The sequence below is a fragment of the Erpetoichthys calabaricus genome, chromosome 10, assembly GCF_900747795.2.
Source record: "Erpetoichthys calabaricus chromosome 10, fErpCal1.3, whole genome shotgun sequence".
NCBI lineage: Eukaryota > Metazoa > Chordata > Cladistia > Polypteriformes > Polypteridae > Erpetoichthys > Erpetoichthys calabaricus.
In genome coordinates this window covers 65,868,923-65,882,268 of record NC_041403.2, presented here as the reverse complement: position 1 = coordinate 65,882,268, position 13,346 = coordinate 65,868,923, and the positions used below count along the sequence as shown (strand labels likewise).

At 35.4% G+C, this 13,346-nt stretch overlaps 1 protein-coding gene across 1 annotated transcript in view; it reads right to left on the bottom strand.

Annotated features, from left to right (window-relative positions):
* Nucleotides 1-12,491, bottom strand: part of lamc1 (laminin, gamma 1) — a 179,385-nt gene extending 166,894 nt beyond the window's left edge. Inside the window, exon 1 of the mRNA XM_028811341.2 lies at nucleotides 11,812-12,491. Coding sequence (XP_028667174.1) covers nucleotides 11,812-12,181 — 370 coding nt within the window. The 5' untranslated portion in view covers nucleotides 12,182-12,491. The remainder of the gene's footprint in view (nucleotides 1-11,811) is intronic.
* Between the last annotated feature and the right edge of the window lie 855 nt (nucleotides 12,492-13,346).

The window sequence follows — 13,346 nt, the reverse complement described above, 5'->3', positions numbered from 1 at the left end:
ACAACCAACTTCAAAAATAATGCGTTTATCCTTTAAGTTCAAAGTCACAGAAAGCCAGGGAACATCCAGACAGCATCTGGAGCAAGACAGGATCCAACCCTGGAAAAAGAGCCAGTCCAGCATTGGGCACACTTTCTCACAAGGAACCAATTTTGAGTCACGAATTAATGTACGATGCACATTTTAGAGATATTGAAATTAACCTGAAGAGCACACAGAGAAACTGGGTGAATGTCATTGTGAAGTTCGCACAGACTTGAAATTTCAAGTTATGTTATATATCTAATATTCAGTTTGCTGTTTAATGAACATATACACTAAAATATATGATTTCTAGAAATGGTGCTAAAGATTTAAGAAATGAAATGATAAAATGGAAAAAGGTTGATTTCATAATGAAAATATAAAGAAATCTATAAACAAATTTACACTGTCAAACCTTTAACTTTCTCCTATAATTTACCTTTTTGCAATTACATGGGCTATTACTAAATTCTTTAAAACTTTTTCTGACTGAATCTTTCCATTACCTGGGCAAAATGTGTCTAGTGTTGTTCATCATTATTCATATTCATGATCTTTAAGTGCTGCATAGTCAAAGCTTTAAGATGACAAAGTATTAAGAAAGAAGACATTTTCTTAAAAAAGGAAATGGTGTTCAAAACTACCACACTTTTGAGAAGGCATACTCAAGCTCACTAGGCTTTGCACTGTATGTGAAAAAAGACAACAAAAAGCACCAGCTTTTTGAATACCAGGGTAACTCGGTGTCATTGTTGTTTGGAGCAGCAGCTGACTCTCAGAGATTAGAGGCCCTTTCTGATCTCCCCACCAGATTTACTACATGAACCATATCAATTTGCTTAGAATGCACAAATTCTACAGTTTCCATGATGCAAACAATATCAGTGGATTCTTGCCCAAGGCAATAATAATAGGAAACCAACATATTCTGTCTGTTGACAATTTGCAGACTTCTTTATAGCCCCTTTTGTGATCTTTTTTAATATGGCATTTAATCTGCAATATAAAACTCCTAAAATACATTACAGTATTGGACAATGTGAATCTCATTTAATATGAAGGCAAAGAAAGCTATCTGATGTGCTATTTGTAGAACATACAGTACTTTGCACTGGCTGTTTTCTGCCTTACACCCAGCTACTGAAATGGGCAATATCTCACTGCACCACAGGCCTGCACAAGTGCTTCAAAAATGGTTAGACTGATACAGTGCAGGTTCTCAAAAATAATAAATTCAAAAGTATATGAACAAATAAGAAATGAAACTGATCAAAGTTTTCAGTGATGCCTTCTCAAAAATACAAAAAATAGGCAAAAATACAACTGACCAGATTAGAAATACTTGGTCTTTAGTCACTGTTGTGTTAAACATCAAATAGTATACTGTAAGTGTGGCAAGCACTATTACTGGTTAAAAGTATGTACAGTAGTTTATTTAACCAGAACTCTGTCTCTCTGCTTCAGCAACTAACCAGGACAGAATAATCATGTTTCAGGCCAGTAATCGGAGTGACAGAAGGGTTTGGGTATCAGAGAGAGAGAGAGAGAGAGAGAGACCAATTCTAAAAATAAATAAAAATGAAACTTTGCAATTATATCTGTTAAATGTATTCATCAAAAATTACAAATAAAACTGATTCACGGAAAGCAAAAATTGTGTTTTTTAGTTTATTACAACGATCACTGTGCTTATAATAAATAAAAAAAAAAAAACAATCTGTAAAACATTAGAAGAGTTAACACTACTTCTCTTTCATCCTAGAAGGCTTCCAAAGGCAACATTCTGGTAACTGGGACTTGAAGAGTATATCAACATCTGTTTGGAATTGCTTCAAGTCAAACCAGACAAAGGACCTTAGTTTTCACATCTCATCTGAAGAACAGAGAACTAGGAGCATAAATGAGTTGGTTTAGTTCAGGCAGTGAGTCAGCAGTCAAGCTTCAATTCCATCGGAAACATTCTGCTTTCAAAATGGCCTAAAGGCAACCAAAATCTTTAAAAAAAAAAAAATGCAGACCAAGTATCTACAAAGAACAAAAAAATACTATAAACTGTTAATTTTATTTGTTCCAATACACTATAAATTCAGCAAAAATCTCAAATTTCAGTATAAACAGGCCAGAGATGTTTGCAAAAGGCAAAATTAACAAAACATCTAAAAAGATTTCATCTTTTGTCCCATGAATCCAGCCTCCAGACCAAACATTTGGTATGGTGACAATGAGACACAAACAAACACGTAACATTATCTCAATACTTTACTACCTCAGCACACAAAACTTGTCTAATCTGAACCACACTTGAAAACACTGGTTTATAAGCAGTAGGGTGCCCTCTTTCCTCACAAGGTCAGAACCCAATGTCCCAAAGGTTTAGGATTTAGTGAGGATGCATATATTTATTTGAAAACTATTTCTTTTGTTTTTTAATTAAAAATGGATTCCAGAAAATTGTTTAAGCAGGTATACACACATATAAATCATTCACTGTACTAAGTTACTTATACTACAAGCAAGAGACTATTATCAGTAAAACCGGAAGGAACAAAGAAAAGCAACATACTACAGGACTTGCTTTCAAAAACCTGCAAATATTCACTTAAAAATATGGCTTTAATATCACTGAACTCACATTTTATGTACCAAACCTTGAACAAATTTCTATGAAAGGTGTGCCATTCATGAGAAGTCAGACTGCTCTATTTATATGCTAAAAGTATTCTACATTTTCACTTTTCACAAATAACACTAATACACCAAACCCATTAACCTTTTTCAAAATCAGTTCTGTTAAGGAACTTAGAGTTATAGAATTCCTCAGTACTTAACAGGCAATGTCTTTCACGGAATAAGGATATTAATTTCAAACCAGACACAGCGCTATACTTTAATTTGTGACACAGAAGGGGATTTTAATCTTTCCACCAACAAATGTGGGTAGGGGCAATTTTATTGGCTTAGAGGGGGGTTCGGCTTAGGGTTTATAAAAAATTGATTTAATTTTTTAATTAAATTTTTAATTTTTTTACCCATTTTATCTTCATGTCCACTAAAAAAATGTTTATTCACTGATATTTTAATCTCTGGTAACTAAAATATAAATATTACTTAAAATCAATACTAAAAATAAAAATGCAAACTTTATTATTCCCATGTGAACTACTGAATACCAAAACAATTAAGAATATTTTTATATGATTCTTTTGTAACAAACTTTTGAAACAAGAATTGTCAGAAAATCACTTGGTCAGATCGGAGACATTTGCATCTATATATGAGGAAGACATTAGCTGGTTAGTAACTCTTATGAAGGGTAATACTTAATGTACACATCAAATTCAAATGTCACATACATCTTACTCTTTACTTTTCCAAATTACTCCCTCCTTTTTTTAGGTTTGTTCCAACTTTAAGGCTACCTTCATAACATCATATTTGTCAAGTTAAGATTACTATTACAGTATTTCAGAAATCCTGTAAAACAACCTTTGTTCTGTTTTCACACTACCTTATATAAGTGATTACACTTTGCTATGCTTATGCCGGTGTACAAATCCATGACTAATCACCAAATTACACCACAAGTGCAGTAATTACTCCTGGCTGTAGATGGCATTTCATTTACTCTCTACCTTTCAAATATGGGTTGCATGTGCTCTCACTACATTAGCCATATTTTAGCAGTTACACTAATAAACATTACTTTGGTTTCAAAAACTCAACAAACAGGAATTTAGTATTTATCAATTTGCTTTCAACAATGAAGTATGCCATTTTAGTAGCTCCACTAACTTTGCACCTTTGCAATTTTGCACTTCCATTAAACCATCAGATGTCATATCACTAAAGAGACATTCACTATACTTGAAAGCATTACAAGCTAAACAAAACAAACGTCTGGCTAATACTAACTCAAAATTTTATTTTGGAATGAACATATGGAGCAGCTCATTTTGTTACCACTGCAGACAAATATGTGGATGTGTGCAGCGATGGCACCCCATTCAAGGCTGGGTACTGTCTCATGCCCACAGCACTTGGGTTATTCACTGGCTTCCAGTGACAGTGAACTGGATAAGCCAGACGGAAAATACAAGACAATTTATTTTTGTATAGCCCAATATCGCACAAGTACCACCGCAATGGGCTTTAACAGGCCCTGCCTTTCGACAGCCCCCCATCCTTGAGACAAGGGAAAAACTCCCATAAACATTTGTAGGGAAAAAACCTGAAGAAACCTTGGGAAAGGCAGTTCAAAGAGAGACCCCTTTCCAGGTAGGTTGGGTGTGCAGTGGGTGTCAAAAAAAAAATACAATACAATACACAGAACAGAACACAAGTAATCCTCAAAATTTTAATTTAATTATTTTATCTGACCTACTTATGCTAATTTACTAAAGAGTTAATCTCCCCATCACTTCAACTCAATCAAATGCATGTTACTACACAATAAAATAACTGCAACTTACAGTTGATTGGTCACATCAGCACACTCTTCAAGCATGCATGAATCACATATTTTTATTTCTCAACTAATTCCATAATGGAATAAAATAAAAGTAGCAATAATTAAAGCCTCTTTGCCTTTGAAACACAGTAGGATTTTCCCCAACTGTAAGTTAAATCATGTAGGACTTTTAAATAATTTGAAAGATATTCACAATCCTGAGCCAAATTTCAAATATGGCATCTCTAATAAATAGGCTATTTCCAATTTAAATATATTCCCATCAAGCAGTACGTATCTTAGACAACTACAAGTGTTAAAAAGACAAATCTAATTAAATCGCAGGGCTTGCAAGGTTATATCACTTGTGTTTTAATTTGGCCAAGTCAAACTTAAATTAAAAAGTGTTGACAACATAAAATTGAGAGGCAACGTTAATGGGAAAAAAAAAATCAATGAAATTCAAAGAAGATATTTAACAGAATATCCTCAGTCAGCGATTAGAAAAATTACAAGAATAAAAGTCAGTAAACACGATGTGATTTGCGGTAACAAGGAGCTCTAGAAAATTAAACATTTCACAGCTATCAAGTTAACTGGAAATCATTTACTTTTAACAGAAACCAATCAATGCACAACCTCTAAGCAATATAATCAACAGAACAACACTGTAGTATAAAAATATTCACAGAGCCTTCCAAATAAAAGGGAGTGATGAGCAACAGGCAACTGCATGAAAAAAATAGCTAACAAAAAAGTAAACTACTATTCAAGTAAACAGCAGTGTCCGATTTATTTTTTCATCACAATCAGACTAGACCTTATCTTTTCAGGTCATCAATGTGCAAGATGTATTAAAGATGTCGACAGTTAAAAATACTAGAAAATTGTACTAAATGTACCAATTTTCTTGGTAAAAATTGTGAAGATAGCAGAAAGTTGCAACTCTTTGTAATAAAGGGTTGTGCACTTGTGCTCAGATGAAGGGTGCAGTGCATGAATCAATTTTATACCAACACCCTGATTATAAATTAGTCAATTAGACAGCTAGCTACCAGCAAAGGTGTCTCTTTTAAAAGACTCCTAGCTTGCATTCTGGACTAATATGCCAAGCTGCTTTTTCTTCTCATTGGTACCTGTTAAAGAGAGATTATGGGTCAATTGTGATGTTTCCATTTCTTTTGATGCAGAGAATATACACACAAGGTCTACTCTTGTTTTCTACTTCATACTCATCTTAATCAGTGCTAACCTCAAAGTGGCTTTCTGACTTGGGTTTACTATTTTTTTTTTTTTTTTTAAACACAATATAAAGATGATTCAGTGAATGTTAATCTTGCTGTTTTGTTCCCTTGGCTATTGCTAATCCATAATCATAATGTAAAGCAAAGTTTAATATTACCTAACAGCTTGAGAAGCACACCACTGTTTAATTAAGCTCTTGCAAGATAAAGAAACCATCTTTCAGCTGCTCACTCAAAGCACAAACTCCCTGCAGGGCTGTGTCTTATCACCACTCCTTTATTCATTGTGCATTAATGATTGTATTTTACAGGCTGATTCAATCAGAATTTTGAAGCTTGCTGATTACACCAAAGTTATAGTGCTCACCACAAATTCTGATGTCTGTATACAGCAAGGAGGTCAAAGAACAGTTCAGCGATGTAGCCTAATTAAATGTCAACAAAATAAGAGGACTGTGGATTTTAAATAAGACACAAGAACATTCTTAATCTTATAAATCAATGGCCAGGCTGTAGAAGTGCTGGAGAATCCTGGGCTCCACCATTTTTAACACTCTAAAATGACAACATCCCAAGGGCTGTTTTTTTCTAAGGCAGTTCATGGGATTAATAATGTCACAATTACTACAGACAAAACTTTTCTACAGGTCTTATCAAAATAGATTTGACCTCCTCTATCACTGTGTATTCTGCCTAGGAAAAGTAGTAACTAGAGAGATTAGTAAGCACTGCATGTAGAATTAGAGAATACTACTTCTCTGCAGATTCACTGTATATTTCAAGACTTGATGTAAAACCTCAAAAGCTTTTTCTGAAGTCTCATATCTTGTTCCATGCTCCATTTAGTGTCAGACATAAACTAGGTATATCAAGACCAGGAAAATCAGATTTTACAACAGATTGTATCTATAGTGTGTGATGTGTATTAATTCACACTACAAAATGGTATTTCATTGCAGCATAACTTGAAGGATAAGGTGTTTAATTAATGTGTGTGTGTTTGTGTTTTTTGTTCAGATGAGTACGGTTTAATGAAGATAAATACTACAACTGCCCTTATTTTGTGTTACAGAGGGGTAATTAAGGAGATTCAGCAAATTAGATTTCATGAAGCTAGTACTGTTGCTTTAAATGGGGCACAAAAAAAGAAAATGTTGGCAAAATTAAATCCTCCAAGGCATGAGGAAAAGAAACAAGAATACTCTTCTCTGTGTTCTCCCTTAAACTCTAAAGAGAGACAACAGACTAGAATCACTTTAAAAATATATTTTTTTTACATTTCAGTCTGTGTTACTTTAAGTTTTTCTATCCTAAAAATGGTAACTTTTTTAGCATGAGATTACTAATATAAAAGTCTGGTCACTTCTCTGTCCAGTCCACTGTCTGAAAAACCAAGGCTTGCTTGACCAATGATACTGAATGTTTTAGTGTGCCGAATGTCCTGTAACAGGCTAACATCTAATCTAAGATGAGCTTAAGTGTGAGGGGATCATCTAGTTAAGACAGAAACAGGAAAATTAAATGAAAAATGTGCACTGAAGATAGACATGAATTGATCAATGTCTTAAATAGAGTTGTGTCATATAGTTTAATTGAAAATTGTCATACAGATAAAGATCAATAGATTCAAGCACTTTACACAAAATAAGCAAAACAAATAATACTCCAAGTATTTATACACAAACACAATACTCGTCAAAATGTTTTAGAATATTTGTTTTTATTCAACTTTAACCATTTGAAATGCAAATTCCAGAGGTTTAAATTTAAAATTTAGGACAGCAAAATCTGAAAAAAAGAAAATTTCAGAATATTACAAATGGTCCTTCAGGGAACAACTAATAGATTACAACCTACAAAAGTTCTGTAGCAATTAAAGTAAATTAAGCCTTGCAAGTTGAAGCAAACAGTTTGCACAGGTGTCCCAACTTCTGTTGATTACTTACTCTGTCTTATATGTGAAATATTCTGAAACTTCCTTTTTTCCAATAATAATAAGAGCCACTGGTTAAAAAAATACAAAAACTGTATACAGGAAAGTGCTTGCTTACATAGTACTTCTGACACATCCAATTAACCAGTGGTACTATAACTGACCTCAATGACATAGAAAATGTCCCTGGAGAAGCTGGGTAAAACTGCTAGTTAACACATACCAATTAAAAATACAAACAAAAGTACTTGTCTTATAGGCTTCACAACCCAAAATAGCTTCCACAACATGAAATTATCTGTATGCATGTATAAACAATAGATGATTCTGCTGTTGTATTTGGTATTTCCTGATGTAGGTATAACTTCAGTTCACAATCAATGTGGATCATTTTTGTTAAATGATAGATTGACTGTTTTGTTCTTTCAAACACCCTGCTCAAAATGTCCTACTCATCCAAGAACAGCCCTTCTTTCTCTCCCTTTCATCTGATGTTTTGCTAGTCACAGTCAGTAACAGCAGGAAACACACTGTACACAATTGTTTGAGTTGGCCTTCCACACACTACTAAGGCCTTTGAGGGGCTACCCTACAAGGAAATATTTTACTATATTAACCTTAAACTATCAATTTTGATTGTTTTCACAGAAACCTGGGACTCCACTAAACCATATATGACAGGTATTATCATACACCATACAAAATAATATAAATTAAAATTAGTTTAAGTTACCTCAAGTAGTTTGTCTTATTCAATCAGTTAACCATTTTAAGTTTGCCATTCACCAGCCTTTTAATTTTTATCAAAGCCTTTAGTTTACATTGTAAATGTCAGAACATAAATGCAAGTACTGCAGCAAAGTCTTGGTGCTTGTTGTACAAATACTTTTCATTCTGTAAAATAAACTGTATCAGTTTCCAGATAGTCTTTCAAAATATGCAATATTCAATACTTAATTTACACAATGTGCCTCAAAACATAGCAGGGTAACCAAAAAAAACACCTCATGATTTGTATTGTACTTTCCTCATGTAATATTGTTACAAATTTTTTTTAAATTACAAATTCTTTTTATAAAACACTTGGCGCACACAAAGCTACAAAATGAAAAACCTTTGATTTGCTTCAATAAAACCCTACCATTAGTGTTTCCCTCACTTCTGAAGTACAATAAGGTAACCCTGAACCATCTGGTTAACTTATCTGTCCCTGTAATTTATAAATACAGAGTAAGTGATTATATTATTAGAAGGTTGCCTGTCTTTCTAATAGAGCACAAAACATTTGAGGAGATGTCCACACAAGTGTACAATGAAAGCCTTTTCAGGTACTAATCATGCAGGAAAAGTCAAAAAGAATATGAAGTATGCCCAAAAGCAAACATATATGTATTACTAGCACCTAAAACAAAACTTTATACATTTTTAAAAGTCAATGATTATGTTTCAAACCCTCTACATGACCTACATAGGTCTCATCATGTATATTGCCACCAGCTCCTTAAGAACTTAAACCACATCTTTTAATTGCCCTCAGAACAGATAAATGGCAGTTTCACCCACATGCATTAGACTATTAACTCTGCACATTCTCTGTTCTTTGCTGTATCCAAGCAAGTTACTACAAAGGGGACCCAATCTGTACAACAGGATACAGAAGCAAAAATATTCACTTTTTATTCCACTGATACACAGAGCATTAATTATTTGTGTATATTAAATGCCTATATGCTATAAAATGCTGTTATTAATCCATATTTAAATCATTTAAAAAGCCATTAAGGAGTTAACCTACATTCATAAAGCCCTAATATCTTCACTCGCACACCATTCTCAAACTCAGTTATTCTGGGGTTTGGGCAGCGTGAACCTATTCTGCCTGTGCTGGATGCAAGGTAGAAAAAAAAAAAAAAAATTATACCTGACAGTTACCAGCACATTTATAGAATGTGGAAAGAAACCCAGCAAGAAAACCTATGCTGGCACAGAAAGCACATGCAGACTTAACACAATCAGCTACTAGGTGCAGGATTCATATCCAGGAACCTGTATCCAGGAGGTTGCTGTACTAACAACTTTGCCAATGTGATATCCAAATGATCATCCAAACCCTCATTATAGTCCTAACAGCAAAAAAAGTGAAAATTAAGAATGGAAGCAAAATGACAGAATAGCTGCCAAAAAAAAAAAACAAAAAAAAAAAAACCACTTGCTCTGCTGAATTTTCCCCCATGTACATGAATACTTCCAGCATAAATCCAGTGCACTGAGGTGTTATGTTCAGAGAGAGGGAGGTTGGGAGTGTGGGGATAGGCAACATTTTAAATATCACCTTTCTAAGCTGTTTGAGGGCAAGTTTAAATTTTGAAAACCACAGATCTATATGAAGTACAAATTCACATGTGGCTGAATAAAAGGCCTCATTTTTAATAATTAGCTAGAAATTTTCAGCTTTTGTGGAAAAAGTAACATCACCAGTTTTAAGCACACCAATACACACACATCCTTACAGTATACAATATGCATAAGAGCTATTTTTAAAGGGGGAAGGGTAACGATAAAACATGCGTTAAACACAAAGCACACAGGTTCAGGTACCTGGCACTAACACGAAGGTCTGCGAGTTTCGTGTTTCAACTCGCAAGACGCACATAATGCCTTTGTAATACGGATTAGAATTTCGCTCTCAGCGGCAACCGCAAATACCACAGCGATCAGACTGGACGACAATCTTAACACCATAGTTAGATATGAGTGAAAATAATCTGTAATGGGTGTCACTTCCCATTTACTAAAAGCACAATAACGTATTCCTTATCTACATTTAGCCGTAAATTTAGAATGCAACGGGATTTCTAAAACCAGCGTACTAGGAAGATCGTAATTCAATTGGTGCGGTGCGTCTTTCCTTGCGAGCTTGCCCAGCTTTTCTTGTGTTTCAGTTCTGGCACGCCCCACGTCACACAGTCAAGTGAACAGATTACTGCTTCCTCATCAATGGGGATCAAAGCAAATCTAGTAATGGTACATACTTGACCATTAATTCCAAATTACTTTTTTACCCAAACAACAGAAAATAATGCTTGTTACACTTAAATGCACATTTAAACGATACAAGGATGTTCCAAAAACTGTGCGATTACAGTTTACCAGAGCTAACAAGTGTGTTACATACTTTATTGCTAACACGCCAGGAACAATAATCCGATACAGGATTTGCCAAGTTTTAACTACATGTAAACTGCATCCATCCATTCATTTTTCTATAGTGCATGTTCCTAGCAAGGGACGGTGGATTTACATTAAAAATGTATTTACCCGTTTGGTTTAAATTCCATTTTCCTAGTCCTTGGAAGCAGGAACTAACCATGTAAGTCCCCCCATCTCAGCACTAAGCATATTCACTCGCACCGGACCAAATGAGCTTTGCCAACCCACGTAACAGTACAACTTTGAATTTTGGGAGCAACATGGAGTCCCCAGAAGAAGCCTACGCTTAAAGTTTGAGAACATGCAAACGTCACTTAGAAGGCATCATAGATGGGAATTAATCGCGGATTCTTATTTTACGATTTATAAATGGATTAAAAAAAGAGAACAAAAAAAACAAAACGAAGATTTCCTAATTCATTTGTGTTTCTGACCCACCTATAAAGGGTGGAACGAAAAACCGCTTATGAACATTCGATCGAAAGAGTTAAACAATACGATCAGCCACTTTCTAGGTTCTCATGTACAAGACAAAAATCACCTCGTCACTATCGATCAAATGTGAAAGTTTCAAAAATGCAGATATTAAATTTCCAAACATTATGGACAGACTTGCAAATAACATAGAATAATGCAATCCTCTATATTAAATTAGATTACATTGTGGGCCTTTCGCGCAACAAGCATGGCTAAGTTTACTTCGGTAAGAGTTTTAATATACATTTAAACAGCAGAGTGGGTGATGCTTAGTCGGCCTCATAAAGCACTGATTTAATTTGCGATGTCTGAATGCCATCTTTCTTTTCCATGAGCCCCGTTCCCCTCCACCCACCTCCTGGCTGTTCAACAAGTTGAGCGCATCGCAAGGACTAAAAGCTTACAACACCGGCGGGCACGAAATAACATCGCCTTGCGACAGTCATCTGGACGCCCCCCAAATAAATTAGCCTTACCGAGGTGCAGGGTTAGGTTGATGGAGTTGGGGTATTGGATGCCAGCTAGCATGGTTTGACTTTGCCACCAGGTGGTGTCGGCTTGGTTGTTGTAATCTGTGAGGTAGACGGCGCCGTGGTGGTGACGGGGGTCCCCGGCGTTGCAGATGTGGCACGATTTGGTGACCCCGGTTACCCCAGTTTGTACGCAGTATTCTTCCGGTGGAGATCCACAAGTGTTGGTGGCCACAACGGTCACATTGAAAGCAGCGTTCACAAACTCTGGCATACAGCGCTGAGGACGGTGCAAATCGTCAACACACTCGTCCATAGCACCATAAATGTAGCAAGGTAGAGTCAATAGAATGAAAACATGAAACATTGCAAACATGTTCCTTTCTTGGTTAAGGAAAATTCTGTTATTAAAAAAAAATCTACAAAGGGTTCGTGGGAGGTCGAACTTAAAAAAAAAAAAAAAGAAAACGAATAAAACAAAGTAGGTTTAACGGAATCCCAACTAAAACTATTAAAAGTCCCCTCCGCTTGTCCTCTTTCTGTCTCCTTCTTCTACCACCTCCTCCTCCCGTCGTATTCCCGTCCTGCTCCCAAACTCCAGCACGCTCACTTTCTCACTGTTCCTTACTTGGAGACAACGCCATGGCAAAAAAAGTTTGCTCATTAAAAGAGGAAAAAAAGGAGACGTCGGCCAGGCTACACCCTCCCACTGCGCAAGTCACACAAAAGTCACGCCCACTTCCGCCCACAATTAAAAAAGGTACCCAGGCCGCCATTGGGACCGCCTCGTGACGTCAATTATTCCTAATTGGATAACGTCAATTGTGTTAGCTGATTTAATGCAGATATTCATCGGTCAGTGGGTAGGAGACGCAATGCCAGTTCTAGGAGGGAAAAAAGCCAAAAGGTAGGCAGAATGCACTCAGCTGTACACAACAGTGTTTGGCATGTATCAAGCTTCGCCAAATATGTCGTATATCCCATGAAGAACTTGTTTAACTGCAACAAGCAATTCAAACTCTATTAACCAACTCTTTAATTTAAGTTCATGACGTGAAGTTGTGTAAGTTAATTTTAAACGTATCTCCGTTCATCTATCTAAATCCGTATTGGTAAGAAAAAATAAAATTATTCCTTGTAAGGAGTTGGCGTCTTATGTGAATAGAAATAACCAAAGAGCATCCATTTATAGCTCCTACGCTTACGCAAGTTATCCTGTAAGAACCAACATAACTAAAATGCTTTTTTTATCAAATGATAATATACTGTAGAAATTTAAACATGGCTTCACTTTTCTTTAGCCATTATTGTTTAAAGTATTCCTATGTCAACATGAAAACTCAAAGTCTGAATTAGCGTAAGCCGTCCTTTTTCGGAGTGTTAACAAATGTTATGATTGACTTCTTGAGGTAGAAGTACATAATAAATGAGAAACGTAGTTCAAATATCAGAAATATTAAAATGTTTGCATCATCTCAAATGTCAGTCATTTTCCAACCCGCTATATCCAAACACAGGGTCACGGGGTCTGCCAATGCACC